This window comes from Diadema antillarum, unplaced genomic scaffold (assembly GCF_040938485.1).
Source record: "Diadema antillarum isolate AM-2024a unplaced genomic scaffold, OU_Dant_1.0 seq00000594_RagTag, whole genome shotgun sequence".
NCBI classification, from domain to species: Eukaryota; Metazoa; Echinodermata; class Echinoidea; order Diadematoida; family Diadematidae; genus Diadema; species Diadema antillarum.
This window is the reverse complement of record NW_027271525.1, coordinates 178,719-205,738: the sequence shown is the minus strand read 5'-3', so window position 1 is coordinate 205,738 and position 27,020 is coordinate 178,719. Positions and strand designations below refer to the sequence as shown.

General features: G+C 39.0%; 1 protein-coding gene across 1 annotated transcript in view; it reads left to right on the top strand.

Moving 5' to 3' along the window:
- The first annotated feature begins 17,889 nt into the window (after positions 1 to 17,889).
- Positions 17,890 to 27,020, top strand: part of LOC139735723 (uncharacterized) — a 32,287-nt gene continuing 23,156 nt past the window's right edge. Inside the window, exons 1-3 of the mRNA XM_071646470.1 lie at positions 17,890 to 18,019; positions 19,788 to 19,877; positions 24,213 to 24,393. Of these exons, the coding sequence (XP_071502571.1) occupies positions 18,008 to 18,019; positions 19,788 to 19,877; positions 24,213 to 24,393 (283 nt within the window). The 5' untranslated portion in view covers positions 17,890 to 18,007. The remainder of the gene's footprint in view (positions 18,020 to 19,787; positions 19,878 to 24,212; positions 24,394 to 27,020) is intronic.

The window sequence follows — 27,020 nt, the reverse complement described above, 5'->3', positions numbered from 1 at the left end:
TGACCTCCACATTGGGTAGTTTGACATTGCAGAAGGGACAGCGTGGAGTGAGGCAGTGGCATGTGACTTCAGAATGATGGCTCCGCTCCTATGATTAACGTGTATGCCTTTGGACACCCAATGTGGCATGTACATGTAGTGAAGTCGGGGGGGGGGGGGGGAGGGGAACTACACATGTGTCAATGTATTTCAGCTATAAAGAGGCGATGAGGAGTTGATAAAGGGGTAGGCCAACTTGAACTAAGAGTATCATGTGAAAAATTTCTGTGGTCTATTCACCATACATAAGATCTTGTCCGTGTATAAGTTAACTGAGTCATAGAGGAATCATACTTTCCGACCTCTTGATTTTTTTCACCTTGCAGGAAGTTTTTTCTGTGAGCAGTGGTAGTAGTAATAGAAGTAGTAGTAGTAGCAGCAGTTATTAATAGTAGTAGTCGTAGTAGTAGTTGCAGTAGTATTAGTCACAGTAATAGTAACAGTAGTGGAAGTAGTAGCAATCATATACCTCATGAATATATTGCTGTAAAAGTGGTTATTTTCGCGTGAGTAGATTTTCGCTCAGCTAGGTAAGATGAATTTCATATCTTCTTAATTCTGCAGAATCAAGGCATTCATTAGTGGAACATATGTCGTGCAAAAATATTTGCTTGTTTTTATATTCGCGCTGGTTTCTGTTCGTGCAAAATACGCTAAATATTTTCACCTCTACTGTAATCCTTCTAATGCAGTAACCTAAAAGTGCTATTGACATTATGCACAAACTGGTTGGAAAGAGTACAAGAAGAGGTATAAGCAACTAATTAATGACCTGGGGGGGGGGGGAAGAGGATATTGGAAATATTATGATTTCTGTATTATCTCAAGTCTTCACCGCCACAAATAATAACATACCGACGCTCCTAATGAGAAGTGTCCAAGGCCAGTTCATGCCTTTCAGCACGTATGATGTGTCTTTATGGAATCTTTTTTTTTTTGTCCCGACATAATCTTTCCCACAAGAAGACAAAGGTAACTACAAAGTACCCAGTCCGCATGAGACATTCATGGCTCATTAATTTTAAGACTTCTTTCATCGTTTTTTGTTCTTTTGTACTCTTTTTCTCCCCCTCTGTTTTGTTTCATATGACACTCAGATTTCCAGTAAACAAGGCAGATGCGCATTAAAGGGATGGTATAGTTTTTGTTGAAATGGGGCTTCAGGCTTTTAAGGTTTTTTGGGGGTAAGATAATGAGAAACCACATATGAAATGTGAAAAAGCATCCAGTGCTACAAGGAAATCAAAGTTTATTTGATGAAAATTGGTTCTGAAGTGGCTGAGATATCCAAAAACAAAGTGGTCATAATAAAAGATGGGAAAAGGTTGGTCCCACCTGTTATTAGGACCACCTTTTTTTGATATCTCAGCCATTTCAAAACCAATTTTCAACAAATAAACTTTGATTTCCTTTTAGAATTACATTCATTTTTCATATTTCTCTCATCTCAAAAAAAAAAAAAAAATCTGAATCCCCATCTCAACCAAACAGTATACCAGCCCTTTAATAGTTTATAAAGTAGAGTGCACATCTTGTTTTATAATTACCGCTTAACCCTCTGAGCCCCACATTAATTACCTGTCTATAGGTTTGTGTGTGCGTGGTGTTTGTGCACATTTGACTCATTGGCTCAGGAAAGGTTTAAACTATTAAAAAACAGGGCACAGCATTGCATGGAAGACACAGTTGACTGATTGTTGAAACAAGAAGACGAGGATAAGGGAAAAGAAGTCTCAGACCGGAAGAGATGAGTGGTTTGAGACCAGAAGGACAGATGAGGACAATGGAGGATGGTTGCCAAGCAACTGAAAGGGAGCAGGTCTAATGAGCAGAGTTTTATGGCTTTTTTTGTTGTTGGCTGGAATAAACATCTAGCAGCATTCTTCTCATAGTCACAGTGTGACATTGATAGAAACAACAACAAAACAAATAAAGCAATGCAACATCAAATTAAATATGCTACGATACAGCTGAGTAAGAAAAGACTCAACAAAATGAGGTAAAAATAAAGTAAAAAGGGGGCAGACATAGAAATGTTTAGTGCAATGTAGGTAGTGTATTTTGAAGCAATTCTTAACTACGAACCAATCACGTTGCAGATTTATTCTGTCGATTCAAAATTTCATAGGCCTGAAATAGATGAAGCAATCAGTTGAGCATTAGAGAAGCAGGTTACCTCTTGTAGAAAATACTGCCAAATAGCGATGTCATTGCATTAGATATTCTCATAAAATATTATACGAAAAAAAACTTCTGCATGAGATATATAAAAGGTTAACTGTCATGTCTTGAAGCCTGAAGCTCAGAAATGTCGTGAGCTTTCAGATGGGGTGGAAGAAAAAATTCAGACAATATTTTCATTTCATACTTCACATATATCAGTAAGTGAGATTCATTTCATCCTCGTTCAGGAGTTATTCACAAATCTGTAAATATTCATAATGCTTCTCATATTTTTCGCCTCCAAAGTGTCTTCCTATTTATTTACATTTCATGTAAGTAATTGGCAGCTGTTGTATATAAAGCTAATCATTGTTTATTTATACACAATGTGTGTAACTGGTATATGTTTGAAAGGGCCCTATCAAAGCCCATCCTTTTCTAGTGAATGGGTTTCCTTGTATTGATGAGAGATATGTCTAAAAACTGAGTGGATATATCCGGAGTTGTTTAGAACTCGTATGGCACACGCTTTTCAGACATCAGAATGTTTTGTCTTTGAAATGAATTGGATTGTGGAGAAGTCAAGTTCAGGGCCGTATGAGTGTTCTTGCTGAATTTGTGTAATGTGAATGGATCATCAATCATACACATCTTCAACAAAGGGCATTAAGTCCTAGAAACAATGCTGCCAAAAAGGATGAACAGATTGTATGTGAAATCTGCAAAGATTATTATCAAACCACCTGTTTTCTATTTTTGCCGCGGTGGCTCGCGTGTCATCTGCATTTAATGGCAGTTCGGATTTCATTGAACAGACAACATCATGCACAAAGACATCTTGTTATGCTCTTTTCACCATACCATTTTGATATGTACTGATATTTGCAAAGCCGTGAAGTGCTCGTTTTAAAATATGTGAAAGCCACCAAGAATGACTTTATCAGCTGTATAGAGGAAAATCACTTTGATTGAACAATGAAGGTGTCATTAATGTAATCATTTGAATACAAATATGAAATTTGTGGAATTTTTAAGTTAGACATGTTTTTGATGAACTGTGATATTACATGTAGGTATGATAAAGAAATAAATCGGACAGGAGACAGATGCAATAGCTTCTGCACTGTTTGTGATTAAAAATGCTAAAATCATTCAATTTTGTGGTATCAGGGCAATTACAGCCCCCCCCCCCCCCCCCCCCCCGAGCTGGTTTGTGGTAAGGTTAGAGTAAAGATTAGGGTTAGAGTTAGGTTCAGGGTTACAGTTTGGGTTAGGTTTAGGATTAGGGTTAGTGGAAGGGGAAGGGTCTGGGGAATTGCCCAGGGGGTAATAATTTCCCAAGACCCAATTTTTCCGATAATCGAGCAAATCTTATCCCATCCCCTTTTACACTGTCTTCATTACTAAATCATTAGCTCTAGAACTATTCTGACAAAGAACATGATACCTCAGACTAGTATTCCTGTAGGCCTAAAGTCCCCAGTTCAAGTCATTGTGTAGCAGTAGTTGTGTCTTTAGGCGAAGAACAAAAAGACACAACAAGGTAGTAATTGCAACCTTTCCTGTGATGTACATTTTCAGACAAAGCTATGCCCTTATGTGGCACGCAAAGACTTAAATGTTCACTGTGATATCTGTTTCTGAGTTTTGCCTCCACACATTCTAGTCAACATGAACACGGCTGGAACTGGAGTTGTCTCTCTATACCTCGAGGCGTGAGCTTCCACCACAATCGCGCCCCGCTACCCCTCCGACAACTTTAAAACTTTGTGACTGTCAAGATCCACTTCTTCCTGCCAGAGGATAACGGTCGAGAGAATAAAATTGCAGTTTCCACTTCCTTATCTTTTCTCCTTTGGGTTGTGACAATCCTTGTCTCAAACAATAACAAAAATCCCCTGATCGAAAGTCCCCCTGGGTTATCTTTGAAGTATCATGCCTGTCCGCAATCCCACAGAAAACTTTTTTTTTTCTCTCCCTCCCCTTTCCTGGCTCAGTTTCCAGATGTAAACTTGAATGTGGCCCCTCAAAGGCGGCTGCACTTCTGAAAATACATCTAGAAAGGAAAACTAAAGTACAAACTCTCTTTCTTTCTTCTAGGTGCTTTGTCCTCTGTCTCTTGCTTCGGAAAAAAAAAACGTTCACAGAGTTCTCCAATCGAAGTTCAAATTCCTCGATCAAAATGGGGTCGTTCTTCTTTGAAGGATACAGTTTCTTTGTGTTCGTTCTCCATGTTTAATTGGAGTTGAGTTTTGTTTTCAGAAGCTTTACTACTCCCGGAGCACTGTACTTTGTGAAAAGGATTAAAGGCAAAGTGCTACTTTTGTGTATTAAGAATTCTACTTCAAGTCAGAAATGCACCATACTGTGTAGACAGAAAGCTGGTCTCTTACTATTTAACCCTTTAGCAACTAAAGTTTCTGCACATAATGGCCTATGGTTCCCTAGAAGGTACAGCAATATTACTCCCATTTCAACAAGTTTCTAAATTATGTGAAATAGCTCACTGAATGTTTATTTTATCTTATTTAGTTGTCTATTATATATATGTTTATTTGAAAGCCTAAGACTTTGTCAAGAGAATGTTGTCACCAAGGCATTTCTGACATACTTTTGTTGACCTTTGACCCCTTTCAAATTACGTAATTATATATTCTATATGAAAACAATAAATGTGGTAAAGCATAAAACTACTGTATGAAAAAATGGACAGGCGGTTTCGTACAGTTCAGTAACTAATGAGTTAAGGTTTTGAAGATGAAAATGATTCAAACCTGACACCATAATGTAGAGAAAATCAGGTTCTTTAACATATTCAACACCAATATTAAACTCAATACCTCAAAAATTGTAATAAAGACCTACTGGTTCTCAACCAATGATATGTCAATGCTTTTTGTTCTTTGTGCCAACTTTTCTGGTAAGATTGTACCTTTTTTCTGCCTCTGAACTGTCACAAAGGCTTAAAATCTTGTGAAAGTTTTGTTTTTATGTACCGTGGTATACATTTTCTCTTTTTTTCTCTTGTGATATAGATACTTAAATGATGTGTGTTCAATTCTCAATCTGTTTGGTGATATCAATGTTCAATTCATTGACACAGACTGCCACAGTACCAGTAAAAAATGCTGAAAATGAACAACTTACCATTTTATGTTGGCTTGAATAGTGATCACAAAAAGCTAGTAATTTCACTTCTTGTTATAAAATGCAACCAGTGTCATTTTTTACCTCTTATTTGTGGATTTTTACGATCTTTTAAAGATGGTTTCTTTAAAGTTGAAACTCCCTAAGAATGTTGATGAAGGATATCACTTCATTCCTTGTCATGAATCTGCATCATGTAAAGAAATTGATGAAAGCTGATATGAAAGCCAATAGGAGTCTTGTGTGCTGCTGCCTTCTAATTTGTTACTAGATTTCTATAAGCTGGAAATATGGGAATCTTCAATATTCTGTTACTGTTTTTATCTTTCCTGATTTTATCAGCACTTTCGCTGAATCTTGCCGTTCATTGTACTCATCATTCCGTTTATCAGGGTCTATTCGGAGCAAGGATGGGATTTTTACCCTTGAAGTCATGGAAGCGCAGGCTCACAAAATTCGCTATGTGAACAGGGAAAGGCAAACCTGGTCTTGATTTTATCAATGGAAGTTTTCTTCCGTTTCCCTGGTCCTCCTCCGTGAAATAACAGGAAATGATGTCCCATAACAACTGCTCAAGGAGTGGCAGAACTCTTTAAGCCACTCGAGGGGAGAGTAACCTTTTTTTCTTAAGTGTCTGCCTGCTATGGTTTCACAGGGGAAAACCAGGTTAATGGATGGTACATAGACTTGATATAGCTATTTTTGTTGTATTTTGTTTTTGTGTCTTTTGTGTGTGTCAATCATAGTTTTATGATTTTAAAGTTTCGCTGGGGATGTTTTGGCTGTGGTTAGGATTTATTTTGTAGTGATCACATGATTTGATCCTAGGAAATTGTGATTTCCAAGACATACATGTAGCAGACAGGAAGAATCCTGCTGATATCATTCAAGGAAATATATGCACAAATGATTATGGCAGTAGATTTTAGGCATAAATTTTGTCTTTAATTGTTTCGTTGCCACTGTAAAACATGATATTTTCATGGCATGAAATTTTCATGAATTGGAGCCGACGGCCTTTTTCACGGCAAGAAATTTTAATGAGTTGCCTCTAACATTCAATGCATAGTGTGCACAAGAACTTTCGCATGCATTTAAATTTCATGAATCTTGGCTCGCGAAATTCGCACACTAACATTCCTTGTTTTACAGTAAGTTTTACTGCTATAACCATTGTTATCAATACTGTGCAGTTGTAGATCAGTAAAAGTTTGCAGTACTTTTATAGGCAAATCTACCCCAAATGTTATATATATATGTAGAAGTATGTGGATTCAGGGAATGCAGAATAGATAGCTCACACCAGTGATGTTTGAGGAAAGTCAGATAATCCATTCAAAAGCTATGAGTCTATAATTTTGTTCAAATCACAAGCTTTTATCATCGGACAAGAAGATTACAACAATTCATGATGTCACAATAAAGGAACAATATGGCTTACTAAGTAGGCACCTACTGAACTAACAATTTGCAGTGGAAGTTTATCTTTATGATTCAGATGACATCAAAGAGATTTCACCCTACATCCTGGCAACAGTTTTTGTTATTCTGAAGGTTCAGTAATCCAATAATGAAATAAGATTTGTCATTCCAAAGGTTTGTTGATCAGAATATTAAACAAGGTTCGTTATTCACAAGGTCATCAATCCAAAAATTCAAGGTTCATTGTTCCAACGTTTCATTAATCCAAAAATGAAAAAAGGTTCATTCATCCAAAAATGAAAAGGTGCCGGCTGACAAAGCTCCTGAATTACAAACCTTGTTTCTTTTTTGTTTTAACAAACCCTCAGAATAACAAACCTTTTTTTTTCCATTTTGGAGTAATGACCTTTGGAATAACAAACCATATTTATTTTTTTGGATGATTAAACCTTGGGAATAATGAACCTTAATTCATTTTTCGGATTGATGAGCCTTTGGAATAATGAACCTATATTTTATTTTCGAAGTAGTGAACCTTCAGAATAACAAACCTTAGTTCATTTTTTTTGTATCAATGGACCTTTGAAATAATGATCCTTATTTCATTTTTGGATAAAATCAACCTTCAGGATAACAAATTGTAACTGTTGAAGCACCTTGGTGTGGTGGACAAGGTACTTTGATGCCTAGACAGGTAGCCCTGGATTCAAATCCTGCCAATGTGTGCCCATTCTTCTTGGATGAGATGCTTTACCCACAATGTTACACTTGACCCAGGTGTTTAAAATGGATACTTGGTATTACTAGCGTAGTGGGAGGGGCAGAGCCCACTGGAAGGTCAATACTATTACTGAAATTGCTAACATGGGGAAATAACAGCATATCATTATCATTTTGAATTGTAGGGCTATGCAAGTGTCTGTCATTGTTTGTTTGTTTGGTTTCTTTTTTTGACACTTTGTGTTATGGTCTTTCATAGTACCTGATAGCCTGTGTGGTTTTCTTCGTATTTCTGCTGTGCAGGTGTTTCCATGGATAGACCTGTCACGGAAATTGTCCCCGTGACTCATTCGAAGAAGTTTCCCCCAGCCCCGTTCAGATGGACAGGGAGGATGTTTGAAAAAAAGGGGGGAACCAGGGAAAGAAAGAAAAAAGAAGTATTAGAAGGGAGGTTTAGATTATTGGAGCTGACGTTTGAATGATTAATGGCGTGCCTCTGGGATGGTGATTCCCCTCCCCGCACCCCTCTTCATCTATAGATTGGGATGAGATGGGAGGAAAAGGGGGGAAAAAAAGGGGGTGGGAGTTGGACAGTAATGAGTGGCTAGCAGATGCTGAACCAACCAGTCCTGCTTACCCACGCCCGTTCTTTAATTCCCGCATCATGACGGTTGTACACCATTCTTCAATTATCGCACTCATCGCCATCATCCTTCTTCTCCTCCAGAAAGGGAAATTCCTCCTCTTTGGCTTTTCTTCCGCGTCGTCTCTGATCCTCCCTATTTCCAGCCCGAGTTGGAAATTCTCACTTGTGTGTTTACATTCTTGGCATGCCGGTTGGTATTCCTCAGATCAGCCCCCCCCCCCCCCCCCCCCCAAACCATCAATGCTACAAGGCGGGCACATTGCTGAAACATACCATAAGTAAGGATTTTCAAATCAACTCTGTCTCACAGACACATACAAAATTGTACTTGCACTCACTGATTTGTGAGGAACTCTATTGCAGAGACTCAAACTCTCTAGCTTTGAAGCCATATAGTATGTTTTTCGCAAAAATAATCTACTCTCCAGCTTGAGTATGTATTTCTCTGGCTGTAGATAAAGTGTGTGTCTTCCACAAAAGGATGCATTTTCACCCACTCAGAATTTTGCTTTCTCCCGCCCAATTTTGTGTCAACGTTCAAAAGTAAGGCTATGAAAGGTAGTACCAGAGAGCATACATACCACTGGAGTTTGACTTCAACAAAGGATCTTAGAAGTGATGAGAACTGTCTGTCATCTTCACACTTATTAAGACCCTGTTTACAGTGAGCGAAAAGACCGGCCTCGGCCACGGCCGAGCCGGCCTTCATTTCAGTGTCAACGCACAAAAGGGCAAATGCGGGGCCAAAATTGGCCGCGCCTTTGGCCACACTCTTGAGGTGGTCTTGGCCGCGTTTGAGCCGCGGCCGAGCCCAGCCTTTTCTCAGTGTAAATGCAAACCGGGCCAAATGCGGTACCAAATTTAGTCTGGCTTCCAGACCCTCTACCCATACTATTTCGCTATTCAGGATATTAATGCCTTCAACGTCGAAAAGTAGTATAGTTTAAAGGGTGTGTACAGTTCTGGTCGAGGGGAAGATTTAGCTTTTAACGTTTTGTGAGATATTCAGAAACCACTCTATGAGATGTCAAAGAGCATGCAGTTCTAAGGGGTATCAAAAGTTTATTCGATGAAAATCGGTTTTGAAAAGGCTGAGATATCCAAAAACAAGGTGAAACAAAGCGATACTAATAAAGTTGGGGCATGTCGCCTTTTATTATTAGCACTATTTTGGATATATCAGCCATTTGAAAACCAATTTTCATCAAATAAATCTTGAATCCTTCTTAAAAATACATGCTCTTTCATATTTCATAAGAGGCTTTTCATTATCTCACTTAGGAATGTTCAAAACATGAATCCCTACCTCAACCAGTACTGTACAGTCCCTTTAAGGTGCTTTTGTCCTGCAAAGGATTTTTTCTTCGGCAAAACCCCTTGCTGAACGGCGACTTCGTCGCCGCGGAGTCCAGTTGGCAAAGGGTCTGGAAACCAGACTATATCAAATTGTGTTTGTTTTACAAGCAGAGCGCCACTACGACAAAATACTGGAAGGTTTGAATTAAAAGCCAGGGCCAAGCCCGGCACTGTAAACGGACAGAATTGCGGGGCTCGGCCCCGCAATTGAGGCCGGGCTCGGCCTTGGCTCGGACCAGCCCCGCACTGTAAATGGGGTCTAACAGACAAAGATATGCAGAAGCAGTTGCTGTTACCTGAAGCTAAGATATATTGAGAGCTCTACAATTGTTGGCAAATTGTAGGCAGAGATTCTTGCCTAAAAGAGTGATATATGATTAGCAGAATCAGCCAGAAGCTTCTTTGATACAAGTGTTAGTTTGTGCTGGGCCAATATTATTATTGATGTGAAAGGACTCAGCGTAGTTAAACTATGAACCAATAAGTAAATTCACTTGAAATGCTGAAAATGAGGATGCACATTTTATGGTAAACATGCATGTGAAAATTTCAGAAATTTAACCAACCAAAATTAAAAGTCAAAATAGGAATGGGGGGGGGGGGGGAAACACATTTCTGTATTAATGACTGGCTAATTAGTTTTTGGTATGGTTATTAACATTCACATTTTCTTATGTGAATTCAAAAGTAAGCAATAATCCCCCCCCCCCCACACCTTATTCATCATTTGACCCCTTTGCCTTTTTATACACTGTGTAGTAGCTGCATTCACATTGGAAGTGAAATAACGCAGTGTTTAGGGGGTGGTAATTTAAAGTTCCAATGAAACACACATGCAAGATTTGAGTGTGAATTGTGTCGTGAAATACCACCAATCATACAGAGGTGTATTTTCCACGTGACGTGATGCATTTTTGTGTCTCTTCCCATTTGAGATAAAATTATGCGCATTTGCAATGCTTCTCAGAAATACCACAGTGTTTCGTAAATGAAAACAGTATCTGTTACCATGGTATTTTCCCAATGAGAATATTGCCAACAAATTACTATGGTATTGTTTACCATCATGGCAATTACGTACATACATATAAGGTGAATGCATGTTGTATCAACAGTATACATTTCAGCATCCTTGCTTCATCTCTAGAGTGTGCTCACTCAACCATGACACGACTACCGTATATGTTTTTTCATCATGGCTGTTACATGTTGGTAACAGTATCTGTAGTCGATTCTGTCAATAAACTAAATGATTTTTTTTTTAAGGTTTAAGCGGGTTGAACATAACTATTTATCCCTAAAATTATGGTCACCCAACCGTGAACAAAACCCCCCCCCCCCAAAAAAAAACATGATAATTGTCAGGCTAGATGTGAAAGATTCAAATGATTGATGATAAAGTAAAAATAACACAGTTGCATGTTAACCAAAATACACAAACTCTTATCCAACCTGTTTCATTGCAAAAGTAATTTTTTCATAGAACATTTTCCTTCAAAAAAAAACCAGCCATATTCATTTCAAATGTAGCTCTAAATCCTGCATCTTATCCTTTCAAGCAGATTTGTCATGGAAGGCAAGAGCTGTTAAAGTGATCAGGGAGGGGGGGAAATGAATCTACAGTTTTTGAACGCCGATCAGCAAGAGGACCACACCAAATGAAGTCTTCTGTTCTGCTGACTATCGCTATTGAATGATGTTCAGAGCAAATGCGAGAAACTGCCTCGAAAGTTGGTGTGGGACGACAAAACAGAGAGGAGAGAAAATGTCACCAAAGCAGAATGTTGCCAGAAAAAGAAAAAAAAAGAAGAATCAAAGGGAGGGGGAGGGAAAGAAAGAAGAAAAAACAGAAAGAAAAACGAATTGGAGTGATGGGAAAACCATCTCATTTCAATCACAGAAAGTCACAAAAGATGTGTGGCTTGAGGCAGACACGTCTGGGGGCATTTGGGGTTTTGTGTTGAGGTAATTACAGTGCCAAGAGGATAGCGTGCAAACGGGGACATGTTTTACTCATTTAGCCAAAACCTTTTTTCTACCCATTTCTCTCCGTCAGTCTGTCTGTCTGTCCGTCCGTCCATCCCCTTCACAGTGTCTGAGATGGACGCTGGGGACTTGTCGCTGGTCGCCAACATCCCACGCCCCGCACCTCCCGAAGCGTCTTGTCTTTAATATTGGTGGAATGAGTGGATTGGAGGAGGAGGAGGGGAGGGGAAGGGGATTGGGAGGGGAGGGGGAGGGGCGGGGCATGTTCCCCTTTTGTCAGATATTGCTCCTGTAAAGGGATGGGGTGTGAGGGGGTGTACATGAGTTTTTGGGAGCCACTGACAAGGATGTCTATGAATCATACATATGATGGGAATGGTTTCACTTAATACTCAACAGATCACATCCTTTCTGGCCAGATGTCCGCCATCCCTCTTCCTCACACATTTTAAGGCCTGACATGATTTTTTCTTTAATTCAGTCACTTAAAAGAAGTTTTCCTTCCAGATTTTAACTAATACTTCTTTTCTTCTTCTTTTTTGAAAACCAACCAGTTAACCCGTTTAGGCCGATTTGATTTTGCCACAACACGTATTTCCTGTAGATGCTTGCCTGAATATACTCGGGACTTGTCCTCCACGGGTTAAAAGAAGTTTTCCGTCCAGATTTTAACTGATACTTTATTCCTTTTATTTCTGTTTGTCACACTTCTAGTAAATGATGAGTCCTTTGACATTTAAGCAAAATGAGAATATCTACAGAGTGTGTAATTATCAAATTTCAGTCTTGACCCACACTCGCTGAAACAGTTTCATTCCAAGTAATTCTCTGCCTCCATAATAAAGGCACAACTGGTAGCAACAGGCATTTCCACACTAGTCCTTCCACCAGTGTTGCTAACTTCTCCATTTTCTGCATCATCCTGATAAGGCATTTTAGAATAAAATGTACATTTTGTATGAAATATGTCATTGATTTAGACAATAGATTGTAAATTCTATTTTGACCTCCAAAACAGAACAGAACCAAAAAAAAAAATGTGTAGGCTGCATAGCGCAGCTTTAGTGTTTTCTCACCTCTCCAAGACGGCATCTATGGCTGTGTTTATCAACTTTTTCATGTTTGAAATGCGTTTCAATATTCGCACGCCTTTCGGATCGCGTCTCTGGAGTTATTGCATTTATCAACTCTGTCGTGAGTCAAATGGGAAGCCTCGTCACTGCGCAGCTCCATTGCGCAGTCTTACCCAAGGAGCAGAGACGTGTGGTTGGCAGTTGTCACCATGAACAGGTCCAAGTAAAACATGTGTTTCAAAACTTTGCATTTATCAACTCTGCTGAAATGCATTTCTGGCTCAAACACATTTGCAATCACACATTTATCAGCACTTCAGAAATGCATTAATCAAAACAGCTTTGCATTTGTCAACTGCCCAAAACTCCATTTAAAGTTGTTTTGGAAACCTTTATTCTGCACCAGAAGTGAGTTGATAAATGCACCCTACACATTCGAAAAGTAATACTTCAAGGTTCCAGTCTTGCTGAGGGCTTTGTCAGGCTTCATACTCATCTTGAGTAACTTGTGACATCATTAATTGTCCATTAGGAGTAAAACATTTAAAAAGAGGCATGTTTTTTATTCATAAACAAGTGGAAAATCTGTCATAAGCATTCAGCCAAACTTTTTTTGATGCTGACATATAACTTGATAAATGTCTCAGTGGGAGAAAGTCATGTGGAAATTACCATTAATGGTTCTCAAGGATAATTTCTTTAACAAGCAGCTGAAGGTACCACTGCAAGTAAATATTCAAAAAATTTTAGGAGTGCCTTACTTTTCATTTGCACTCTATGCATAAAATGCCTAAATGTTACTTAATGCCAAAGCCCATTTTGCATACATACAAACACACTCATACACACAAGCACATTGTGGAAATGAAGATGAGCAAATCGGTTGCAGTCAAGACAGCAAGGTTTATGAAGTTTTGATTCCTGGATTCTTTTTACTACAGTCTCAATATTGAGATGCTCAAAATGTGGCAAGACTTCTGCTTTAATTGTGTTAAAGAACTTTCTGGGACTTTGAAACCATAAAGAAGGAAACCAAGCTCAATATCCTGTGGAGTCTGTGTCGATGAATAAACTATCATCTGTGAATGACATAGTGCAGGCTCCAACGTGGTGCCAGATCCCGACCAATGTTGCCCTTTAAGCTGCGCCAAAATGAATTCATTATGGATGTCATCGTCGGGAGCTGAAATTCCAATTTGGCGAAAGCGAGCGAGGTCGGACCGCTCCCCATTCCCCTGTAATTAAAGCTTATACACCTCCCTCATTATCGCTGGTGTACATGAAATGCTTTCCAATCAAACGTGCGCCATGCTTCCGCCTACAAACATATACATGTAACTCGTCATGTCATTAACAAGCTGCGAGCCTAGGGTTGGGTGGAGATGGGGTGGGAAAAGAAATTGCAGTTGCGGCAAGAAACTATTCCAACGAGGGCAGAAGAGTAAAGCAAAAATGAGGAATTCATTGACAGGACTATGTCTACGAAACCGTGAGGGGGTTGGCATCAGTTGCCCATTTTCTGGTGCGGGCACGGGTGCATTTATGCTGTTTCTTAGAAAAGATGTAAAAGTGTGTGATTCCACCCACAATGCTGCTCTTTTTTGTCTGATTTTCAGAAAACTGTTACTACTCTTTTCTTCAGTTTTAATTTGTGTGTTGTAAAGTCGACTTGAAAATTGAGTGAATCCTTCACTTTAAAATAATAAACCCCTCATTTTTTTTTGTTATTCATAAATCTGTATTAATATAGAATTATTGTCCACACAGGAGTGTTTTTGAAGTGTTCAGAAGATGATCTGTAAAGGAATAGGAGTGGGTCGTGAAACTTCTCTTATCTCGCAAGTGAATAGTTTTCAGCGTATGGTATCAGCAGGACCAAGTACCATGGATCAATTGTGTCTAATAGCAATAGACGATGTCTGTACTCTGCAGAAGCTAAATAGGGAGCTGCTATGTAGTTTTCCTACAATAAAGTCAGTAGAAAGAAAGACAAGGGGAAAAAAGGGTGTACTGGGTCATTACTGTTCTACTTTTGGTTTTGATAGCTATTTATTCCACAATGGATCATGTTTTAGAAACTACAGACCTCTTGGATTTTCACAATAAGATTGAGCAAGAAAGATCTCCAGGCCATACAAAATTTTCTCACAAAAAAAGCGCATCACTATACTGTATGGCTTCAGACAGACTGTATCTTCAGGGTACCCTTCCTTCCCCACCCCAACACACACTTATGTAGTCATATCTTCATTAGGACGTATACAAAGTCCTTCATTAAAAAAAAAAACATGAAAGCAATAAAGGAGATATGACCTTTTTCCTCTTTGACCAACTGCGTGATGGAGCTCATCAAGTCAACAAAATTTCTGATTCCCCTGGCCAAGCATTTTATAATGATAATTAACCGCTTTGAAGTCAGTTAAGTTCAACTATGAGTGGAATCATGACTCTAAGTCTTCTGAGATTTTGTTATGGAATTAATTTGAATTTTTTTGTTTGTTTGTTTGTCACATGAAATGTTATGAATACAAGCTGCAGCACGACAAACAATACTCAAATACATTGTAACTTGCTCAATTCTACTGTACTATCAGACCTCCAACTTCTACCATCCAAGCTGATAAATGCGCTCTTTGTGACTTGCAGAACTGGGATGGAGTGGGGGTGGGGGGGAGGGGGATGGAAATGCCAAGTGCCTAGATGCATTTCTTCAAAAGGAGACAACTGCTTAGAGGTGCCTTCAGCCCATCATGCAAGTGTAATTCTTATTGGGAATGACAGACTTTAATTGTGTAATTTCTTCACAAGCTTGAAGAGTTAGTATAGTTTTGGTTGAGATGGGACTTTAGGTTTCCACATTCTTTTAATGATGATTTTTTAGGTAATGAGGAACCTCTAATGAAATATGAAAGAGCATGTAACACTAACAGGAATTCAAAGTTTATTTGATGAGAATTGGTTCTGAAATGGCTGAAATATCCAAAACAAGCAACCCTAATAAAATGTGGGACCTACCTTTTATCAGGATTGATTTGTTTTTCTTTGTTTTTGTATATCAGCCATTTTAGAACCGAGTTTCATCAAATAAACTTTGAATTCCTCTTAGAATGGCATGCTCTTTAACATTTCATAGAGTGGTTTCTATGAACATCTCCCAAAAGTTAAAAGCTGAATCGTTATCTCAACCAATGAACTATACCAACCCTTTAAGTGTTGCAATGTTTTCCCTGTTGATTGAAACAGAAACATAACAACGTAACTTCAACTTTGAAAGAAAAGGGAAGTGGGAGGGGGGGGGGAGAGACAGAAGATGCTGCCTCTGACTGCAGTCAATCTCCAAAGAAAAGCTCCTAGGATGGTGAACAAACTGCCTGGATAGTTTCTGCTCGCAAATGATTCATTTTGCTTTAACTCTGGCATTACTTTCGGTAGACTGTTCATTGAAGAAGTGCACAGCAATTTGGAATGATGGTGTTCTTCAGGGGACTGATGTACAAGTAGGCCACGTTTGAACGCTAAGAACCGAAACCGAACCGTACCGTACCAATCATGCCAGATTAGGAGCATTTGAGCGCTCTGTGGAGAAAGTGTACCTCGTGAGTTTTACATGTATTTGTGGACAGGAGTCAGAGGGGTCACACGTTTTGTACAAACAGGGTCGTGCAGCTGGCGTGCTTATGCTTCATACACATGTCTTGAACAAAGACTATCACCTCTTCGCATTATTGTGTAATGTGTGGTGTAAGCATACGTTATGATCATGCCAACTTCTTGTACTGGGTGCTTTTGGATCACTTTGCATTCAAGCACTCTGTGGCACGGTACGGTACGGTACGGTACGGCACACTTTGGGAGCGTGAGAGCATTCCTCTAGCACAGGCACGGTACAATGTGGTACACTTTAGGAGAGCGCTCAAATGCACCCATAGATTCTTTCCACTGACCCCCCCCCCCCCCCTTTCCATCAAATATATCCATCAGTAACTGAGAGGATGTTATGAAACTATTGGAGGGTAGAAATTCATTATAGTTAATGTGTTTTGTGCACACTATTTCAAACAAATGTATATGTTAATCACCGCGTACTGATATTGAGATTCCTCTCTCAGTGCTGTTTTGGTTGTTTTGTTATGTCTTGTTTTGTTTTCTTTTTCTTTTTCTTGGGGGGGGGGGCTGGTTCATAAAGTGTTGTCTCCATATATCCACAAATTAAGTTAACTAACTGCTTTAACCTTGGTAGGTGCTATACATTATGAAAGCCAATCAGCTGAAAGCGTTTGTATTTGTTGTTACGGTAACTGCAACCATTGTTAACACTTGCGATGATAGCAAAGGTCCTTTGAAATGCAACCTTGGTATACAAATAATGCTAATGAGCAAATTACTAATTGAAATATCTGGATGATAGAAATATTGTGTCGGACAGTCTGTTCTGTAAACCTAATGTTTCATTGTGTCACACACATTTTGTATTCAACCATTTTTACTTCAAAGATACTCTTTCCATTGTACAATAACTACTCCATTCTACAGCTACTTCCACTATCATTGCTACTACTACTATTACTACTACTGCTACTACTACGACTACTGCTACTACTACTATTACTACTACTACAACCACTACTACTACTGCTACTACTACTATTACTACTACTACTGCTACTACTTCTACTGCTACTACTATTACTACTACTTCTACTACATCTACTACTACTACTACTGCTACTACTATTACTACTACTACTGCTACTACTATTACTACTACTTCTACTACATCTACTGCTACTACTACTACTACTGCTACTACTATTACTACTACATCTACTACTACCACTACTACTACTACTACTACACTATTACTACTAGGAATGATGAAGATGATAACAGTAATAATAATTATGATATGAAAAGTACTACATATTGTTAATGATAATAAAAACTATAAGAATGATAATAATAATGAGAATGGTGAAAAAAATAATGACAATGATTCAAATACAGATGCTACAGTAACTGCTTTAATAACTACTACTACTACTACGACTTCTTCTGACTCCTTGTAGTACTTCTGCAGGGAAGACCACTAACTGCTGCTTCCTACCACTGGTAGTAAAGGTTATCATTCCTTTGATTGAAATTTGGCTTCTTGTTGAAATAATTCATCAGTGCATCACCGCCCCCGTTGTTTTGACAAAAGTACAGTAGATCGAAATTTCTAGATTTTTTTTTTCTCTCTCCCATTTCTTCTGCAGGAGCTCACGAGAGAGATCTCTTCCACACAGCGCCTACCAATGGAACTGGCCGTTTCCTCAACCCCACTGCTTCCGCCTCCGCCTCCGCCTCCGCCTCCTCCTCCTCTTCATCATCTTCATCATCTTCTTCCTCAGTCACTGCCACCGACGGCGCGATCGCCACGGCAACCAACGATGCCTTTCTGGAAGCCGAGGCCCACATGTTCATGCAGGTTGGTCCCGACAGTTCCCGTCACGTGGTAGCAATTGCAGACGGATTTCTTGTGGGCAAAGCATCATGGGAAGGGAGGTGGGGAGGTGTCACTGTACATTACAAAATACATTCAGTGCTATTCCCATCCTCCTTTCCTGAGCCATACTGTTATGTGATTAAGAAATTTCCACTGTAACAGCTTATTTACAAACACAAGTATCCTATGTGAGGATTTTCTTTTGATGGCTACCGAAGCTTTCACTTGTCACACTAAAGAAAATAATGGAAACCCTTGGCACACATGTTGCTTTTGTTTTCCTCTGTAGCTATCCACTTCAAAGAAGAAAGTCTCTTTCATTGGAATCTTGCAAGTGATGATTTATGGCCTCCATGTTTTGATCTTAATGGCAGCTGTTTGCAACTGTCAGATCATATCACCAAGGAAGTTTGGTTGTATAAAGCAGTTCACACTTCATGTATAGACTTTATAAACATGATGTGTATGTTGCAGATAATATACCATACATACTGCCTTCAGATGTTACAGGGTGGTCCATGAGTGGTTTGAGCATGTCTCTGCAACAGGTTCAAACTCTTGAGCAACATCCTCAAGTACTATGTAACATCCTCGTGAATTTGCAACGTGCTCAAAATAAAATGTCATCAAATGTGAAAGACATGTGCAAAATTCGAGAAACATCAAACTACCATAGTCGGCACGTAGAAAATGTGCGCAAAACACGAGACAAAACACTGAACATAAGCACAACAACGGGAAACAAGTTTCGAAATTTTGCACGCTAGGTGCTCATGACGTGAAACACTCCGCACACATACAGTTTCTGCAGTATTCATACTTTCAGAGCTTGCAACATCCCGAAATTTCGAGTTGTGGACCACCTTGTGTTAGGGTGTGTCAGCTCTAAACTTTATGTTAATTTGGCAGAGCTGCTGACTTTTCTTTTCAAAATTTCAATATTTTGTGCACGTTCTGAAAAGAGAATTATCATAGCCTCGTGATTTTGGAATAAGTTTTACCTAGTATTGAGATGCCCATAAGACATGAGCACATAAGCTATCCCCCTTATTTCTCTTTTTAATATCCTTGATCTTGATGTGAAATACTTTATAGCCCTGGTTTTTAACATAATTTCAGCTTTAAAATCTGATACTGTATACGCCGAATATTTTGCGAGGTTTTTATTTTCGCGAGTCAGGTGCCATTCACGAAATTAAAGTCGCGAAAATATTGACTCTGATCCCCGATGTGAATGTGACGTACGCGTGTACACTTCTCCATTCAGTACAAGACTCCACGATCGCGAATTTAACCACTCGCGAAATTGTCGGGAATTCCTGATTCGTGAAAATTTAGACTCGCGAAATATACGGCGTATACAGTAACTCTTTCATTGTTGTTACGGAGTTTTACATCCTGTTTCTACCTCTTCCCTTCCCCCATTTATTGCACAGTGTTGAGAGCATTGCTTGGCAAGATTGCACTTGAATGGACCCTATAGTTCAAGATCAGATCCTCTTTTCTCAGAAACACTTTTCCAGAATACAAATGTATGTTCTTTTTTCCAATGATTAGATACAGTAGGTTAGGAGAGTCCATTTGAATTGAATTATACGTCTTTTTAAGGCTTTTAAAGTCTTCTCTTTCAGAATCTGCCATGTCTGGCAACTTTTTGTTGGATTTTACAATGCAGGGTCACAAATGATTCTGTTTAACAACTGGTAACAGCACTGTTTTTTTGTTTGTTTTTTTCGTGTCTAATCTCTAGGCGCTGAACGGCTTTATCATCGTCATCCAAGCAGATGGCCAGATCTTCTATGCATCACCGTCGATACAGGAGTACCTGGGTTTCCAAGATGTAAGTCTAGCAGGAGGAAGGAGAAGTTAATCTGATCCAGGACTTAAGAAGAGTGTAATTGGGCAAATCTCACCAGGAAAAGCTATTCTTGATTATTTTCATTATATGTAGAAAGTTTTTATCTATTTTGTTTTTAAACCTGAAGTGGTACTCCATTCAAGATTTACACTCCTATGTTGCATTCAGATTTGAAACTATTCATAGGTCAGGCCGAAATCCCATAGTCATCGTGTTGGTTTTTTAAGTATGCACTTTGATCTTTTTAACCGCAATATTTTTGGTAATGTTAGGATTTTCTTTATCATGTGCCATTTAATTTTGCTGCAGAAATGGGCAGTGTCTGCATGTTGATGAAATTGTAATTGAAATTCCGGCCAAAATCCTGTAGTCATAGTGCACTCCTACGTTACATTCAGATTTTAAACTATTCATAGTTCAGGCCAAAATCCCATAGTCATCATGTTGGTTTTTAAAGTATGCACTTTGATCTTTTTAACCGCATTATTTTCGGTGATGTCTGGATTTTCTTCATGACGTGCCATTTAATTTTGCTGCAGAAATGGACAATGTGTGCGTGTGGATGAAGTTGTAATTGGAGGGTGGCATCGTGATAGATGTAGCACTTTTTTTTTTTCTTTTTAGCGTCATCATTTCTGTTAAGTAAAGACTTCCTGTGTACTGTTACATCACTTGATGACTGGGGCAAATATTTACCTTGGATACTTTGTTTTTTCTTCAATGTTCTCGAACAAGCCCGGGTGTGTAGAGCTTGGATCCCTGCCCAGATTGCAGCTCATTCTCATTATTTGGGTGAAAAGTAGCAGCTTGCGTTGCACGCCATGTTTCATCTCTGGCTCTGCCACAAAAAAACAAAAACAAAAACAAAACAAAACAAAAAAATTTCCCCATCTATAGTATCACTTCCGGAGGGAATATTAAGGCAAATTTCTAAACATTGAAGTCTTAATTTGCGGGAAATTGTGATGATATCAAAACATGATGGTGTAGCAAATTAACCTGTTCCCCAAAGAGACTCTTCAAAATCCTAAAGATATTCAGTGAAATCATTCCTCAATCTTTGAGGGCCAGATGCAATTTTTTTTTAACTGGAGGAGGACATGTGAAGATAGCACCATAGAACGTCTTTTAACCTCCGAACTTCAGGGGTTCATTCAAAGGCCCCGGACCCTGGATACTCATAGAGATTCATACACATTATCAAGGTCTTATTATGTGTTTGTTTTTTCCCATGCAACATTCTACATTTCACATTGAAGACTTTCCTTGTTAAGTCTGAAATCTATTCTAAACGAATGCACATTTTCGTTCCTAATGTTTTGAGTGTATCATAGTAAAAACAAGCTGCAGTAGGCATGGCTTCATCAAACCAAAGTTAAAGCTAGGCGGCTATTTGGCGATTTTGGAAAATAGCCCAGTAATGTGCATCTTCACTAGCTTGAAAACAGCCCGCTTGAAAAATAATCTCGAAATTGACATTTGCATACATACTTTGCAGCATTACTCGGCTCAGTGCACAGTTTGAAAGTGGTTTCCCCAGTGTGACTGGATCAAGAAAATTTCTGCTGATGGAGACGCAACCCAAACAGTGCACTAATTCACGAATTAGCGCATAATTCACGAACTGCACCAAGGTTTTGGGGAAATTTTCCCGACCAAATAGCAAGCTATTTGTGTCTTCAATGCACAAATAGCGGGTTGGTTGACATCGGGCTAATTTCCTAACCACAAAACAGCACGCTATTTTGAAACTTTGGTCTGATGTAGACAGGCCTATAGAATTGTCAGCAGATGAGCGCTCTGGAAACCTGGGATGGTATTCTAAATATCGTCCTAGGAAGATTCTCTTCCTAAAGTCAGGATTTTTTTCGTAAGTGGTATTCTGAAAATCTTCCTAACTTCCTTCCTAATTTTCTTGGTTCCTAATGTTCTCCGTTCCTAACTTCTTTCCTGTGCTTGCAAAGAAACTTCGGAAAATATGCAGATGAGGGTGAATGCTGGGGAGATATGCAAACTTCTGACTTATGGAAGAAGTTGGTTTTCTAAAAACACTTAGGAATGAATCTTAAAAAGATTACTAGGAAAGTCCCAACCCTGTCCTAGGTATAAGTATGTTGTTGAGATATGGCAAGATGCAAAACACTGTGATAACTCCGCTTCTTGCACACGCTTTGAATTGATTAGGGAGCACAGATTTCCAACAGGAAAGACTACGGGTGAAGAATGTAAAAGGAATTAGACCTACCTCCTCCACTCTGAGACTTTCAGTCTGTAAAAGGCTCTGAAGCTGCAAGATAGGAAAAGAAGATGAAGGGATTGTGCGACACAACCAGATTCAAGAATGATACCTTTCCTCCCTGGTGAAATTCTTCCATTTTGTGGTCAGCCCCATTTTGTACAAACGTTTAGGATGAGAAGACAATGATCTGCATTATTATTAGAATATTGAAATCTGTATACTAGTGGCTTCCTTTTGCATACACTGATGGGCGCTTGTCATTAACTGCATGCAATAATTAACGCATTTCATATGCGACGAAGTGGGAATGAAAAATCAGATGTACCGTGCACAAAGGGTGCGCGTACACAACATGTGTATTAACTCCCACATCCTAATGATATATAATTGTCATTTGTTGGTTCCTTGTGATACGACATTTTGCATTGGCTGAAGAAAGACAGTGGGCGGGAATGAGGATAGCCTAATTTGCATTTAGAAGTTCCTAGAAAGGAATTTCAGAATATTCTGTCTTTCCTAGGCACTTCTTAACTTTCTGACTTTGGAAAATATTTAGGAAAAAATACTTAGGAAGATTTTTCAGAATGCCACCCATGAACCATTTGTTTGGGAATTTGGCTGATGAGTCAATGAAGTGTTATGTTTCAGTAATGTGTACATATTTTTGCCAGTGTAGGAGACTGTCAATATTTGTGTTGTTACGTGGTTTTTAGTCATAATGTATCATGTAGCTTGTGGTTATGTGATGTCTTTTTTCATACGTTAAATATTTACTTGAGTAACAATGTATACAATTAAATTTGTTGATAAATGATACATTCCCTTTTTTTTATAGGAAAGTTCAACGTATAACTAAAGAACAATAGGCGTCACACTTACCATTGTGTAGATCCATTGATACTTGTGTGTACATAGCAAACAATGAACAGAACCAAAGAATGGGTTTGGGGAAAAAAATGACACAGAAAAAGGAAATTGCAAGGTGTAAAAGTTTTTGGTAGGACATGCAGAAAGTAGGAGTGAAAAAGAAAGAAAAGAAAAACAGAATTTCTTTTTTATCCTTGAGCTGTGCATGGACACTGCAGTTGACCGCACCATGTATGTCAGGCTAAGATTGTGACTTGGCGTCAGGAGGCGGAAACGGCCACTGTCGGTATGCACCGATACAGAGACAATTGTCCTGGCAGATTTAAGCTCTCTTGTTTTCAGTGATGCGAGCGAATTCAGGGGAAGATTTGAGATGCTTGTCTTAATCTGTGGCCATGCTCTCTCTCTCTCAGGCCTACTGACAGACTTTTTTTTTAAAGCAGGAGGGTATTTCTTGTTATCCATTATATAAATATGTATATATGTACATTTTGTGGTGAGAAATTTCTCTCTGTTTGTTTTTCCTACTCGCCTGAGCCAAAGCTTTGAGTTAGCTCTTATGATCATGGTAGTGTCCTGTGCAGGCAAATACAGTTATTTTACATTTGTCCAATTTTGTCTGTGGTGATCGATTGACAGTCCAAACCTTTTTTCTTTCGGTAGTCTTGAATAGATATTATAAAATTTGGTGTAGCATAAAGACTTGTGAATTAAAAAAAAAAGATAAGATAAAAATTCAGAAGCTACAAGATGGAAAACATATACTGCAGGAGTGATGTCCTTTTTCCAAGTTGTTTTGTCAAACCTTACCATCAGATTTAAGACCAGATTTTGTGGCTACCATCCAATCCAAATTAGGGGTTTTTATTAGCTTGTGACAAAAGACTGGCACATTGGTTTATGTTCAGATCTCCGGTGAAATTATGCTAGTGAAGAGTTGCCATGCTATTGATGACGACATGATTGTTTTGTTTTTTTCATGAACATATTTAAATCAATTTTACAGATTTCATAGGATATTTATGAACATGGGTATTTCCACAAAATGTATCATCAAATACTTTTCATAACTCACTGTACATACATATACTTGAACATAAGTTGTCCTAGTTGATAAAAATATAAGTCTCTAAGCTATGGATTTTTTTTCCCTTCCCACCCTCCTTTGTCCCCCCCCCCCCCCCCACACACACACACACCACCACCACTAGGCCGACATCATGCACCAGAACGTCTTTGAGCTCATCCACAAGGAGGACCGCGAGGACTTCCAGAAGCAGCTCCTCGTCTGCCCGCCGCCCACCTGCTCCACGGAGGTCTCCACCCGGGCCCACCCGGCTGCCTCCGGCAACGGGCCCCTGGATGACTCCAACATCCCACCAGAAATCAATGGTAAAAATCAAAACCAAGGGGGAAAAAAGAAAACTGTTTGAAGCACATCACCTGTGCTTGGCATCACTCATCATACATTGTAAAGCACTTTAGGAGAAAAATGACATCACTTTTTTAATAGTCCTTGTTTAGGTGTCAGAATTTTTACCCAGGTATTGTTAATGATATTGATAGTATTACTAATATTATTGGTATTGTTGTTGTTATTATTATTATTGATATTGATGTCATTGTCATCATCATCACCATCACCATCATCATCATCATCACCATCACCGTCACCGTCACCATCACCATCACCATCACCATCACCATCATCATCACCATCATCATCACCATTGCCATCGCCATCGCCATCGCCATCGCCATCACCATCAGCATCACCACCGTCACCACCACCACCACCACCACTACCATCACCATCACCATCACCATCATCACCATCACCATCACCATCATCACCATCACCATCACCATCACCATTATCACCATCACCATCACCATCATCACCATCACCATCACCATCACCATCACCATCACCATCACCATCACCACCACCACCACCACCACCACCACCACCACCACCACCACCACCATCACCATCACCATCACCATCACCATCACCATCACCATCACCATCACCATCACCATCACCATCACCATCACCATCACCATCACCATCACCATCACCATCACCATCACCATCACCATCACCATCACCATCACCATCACCATCACCATCACCATCACCATCACCATCACCATCACCATCACCATCACCATCACCATCACCATCACCATCACCATCACCATCACCATCACCATCACCATCACCATCACCATCACCATCACCATCACCATCACCATCACCATCACCATCACCATCACCATCACCATCACCATCACCATCACCATCACCATCACCATCACCACCACCACCACCACCACCACCACCACCACCACCACCACCACCACCACCACCACCACCACCATCACCATCACCATCATCACCATCACATAACTTTATGATGTCTTGTGTGCGTAGCATTGTTCATTTGCCTGGACGTCATATGTGTTTGATTTTATACCAGATTTTAATACGACATCACCATCCACATTAATGGAAGCCAATGGGGGAAATTTCCAGTTTGATTTCGCACAGACAAGTTAGACATGCAGGTACTCTACGCCTGGCAGCTACAACACAGGGGAATTGGGAGTTAAACTGTATCAATCTACGGAGAATTTCATGTGTGGACGCAACAGGTAGATAGGGCCTCTGCTGTTATCTGTTTAGTGTCTAATCTATTTAAGTACCTGCTGTGTCCAATGAAGTGTAGAGTGTTCTAGTTTTGTGAGATTTACTTCCGTCAATTGATTTTGACTGGAGACCCAGTTCTTTAGCTATAAAAATTGATGAGAACATTTGATATTATGGTCATAATAAGAATAAAGATCGATATAAATTGTAGCACATGCTGTTTTGAAAATGCTAGTAAATGTCACAGTCATTCTCTTGATTACAAAAAAAAAGAAGTCATTATTTGTGATATTTACTGGTGGTATGGTTAATCATTGCAATATATAGTAAAGATCACATTTTGCAGCAATAATTTTTCCCCCTTGAAATTAACCAGGGCAAATGGCTTTCTAGCTTCTAACAAGAATATCAGAGACCATAATTTCATGCAGTATTTTCTTTAATAAATGATCAAATGTCAGCCTTTTCAGGAATAGGCTTGAATTATCAGCCATTTTGTCATATGGCATCACCTTGCAATTGCCATGATTTTAAAACGGGAGTCAATTGTAAAGATTGTATGAACAGCGTTACATCAAATTGTATCAAAGTCTCTTTATTTTAGAGGATGTTGACTATCAAGCTTATATTCATGGTACAAACTTTGTATCTCAAGAGCATAAGTGTAAAGAAATAAATGGAAGTAAAATATTCAAATACTATTATTTGCTTTAAAAAAAAATGATGAAATTGGTTTTCGTTCCAACATGGCAGGATAACTGAGGTTTGATTGTATACAAACATACATACATAAAAACAAATTATATTTGAAAATACTTACATGATGATTGAACTCAGATTTTGTATCGATCATCAATTGCTACCACGGAAGCCCCATCTTTCCCAAAATATACATGTAAGTCATGTGGTGGTGCATATTTCCTGTGATAGCATATCACAGTTCATATTAATAGTATGAAAACTCAATTGTCATGAGATGAACCAAGAAAAATTAAGATTAACGGTGCATTTGAAATTAATTATGAGCCAACTGGCAACAAAAATTACGTCTTATTCAAACCTTTGCCATTATTCACTCAAACCCCACCCCTCCCCCACCAAAAGATATATATATATATATATATATATATATATATATATATATATATATATATATATATATAAATCCCCACCCATTAGCTTAGTGCAGCTATAAAACTTAGTCTGTCATAATACATTGTATGTACTTGTTAGTGCCATGGCTTGATCAATCCGCATCCCAGATGCGATCAATGAAGATTGCTTGTATTTTAACAGCCAACACAATAGTTTATGTTGCAACAAAGCATCAGTTAACCTGTTGAAGACGAGTTCCGAGTAATACTCT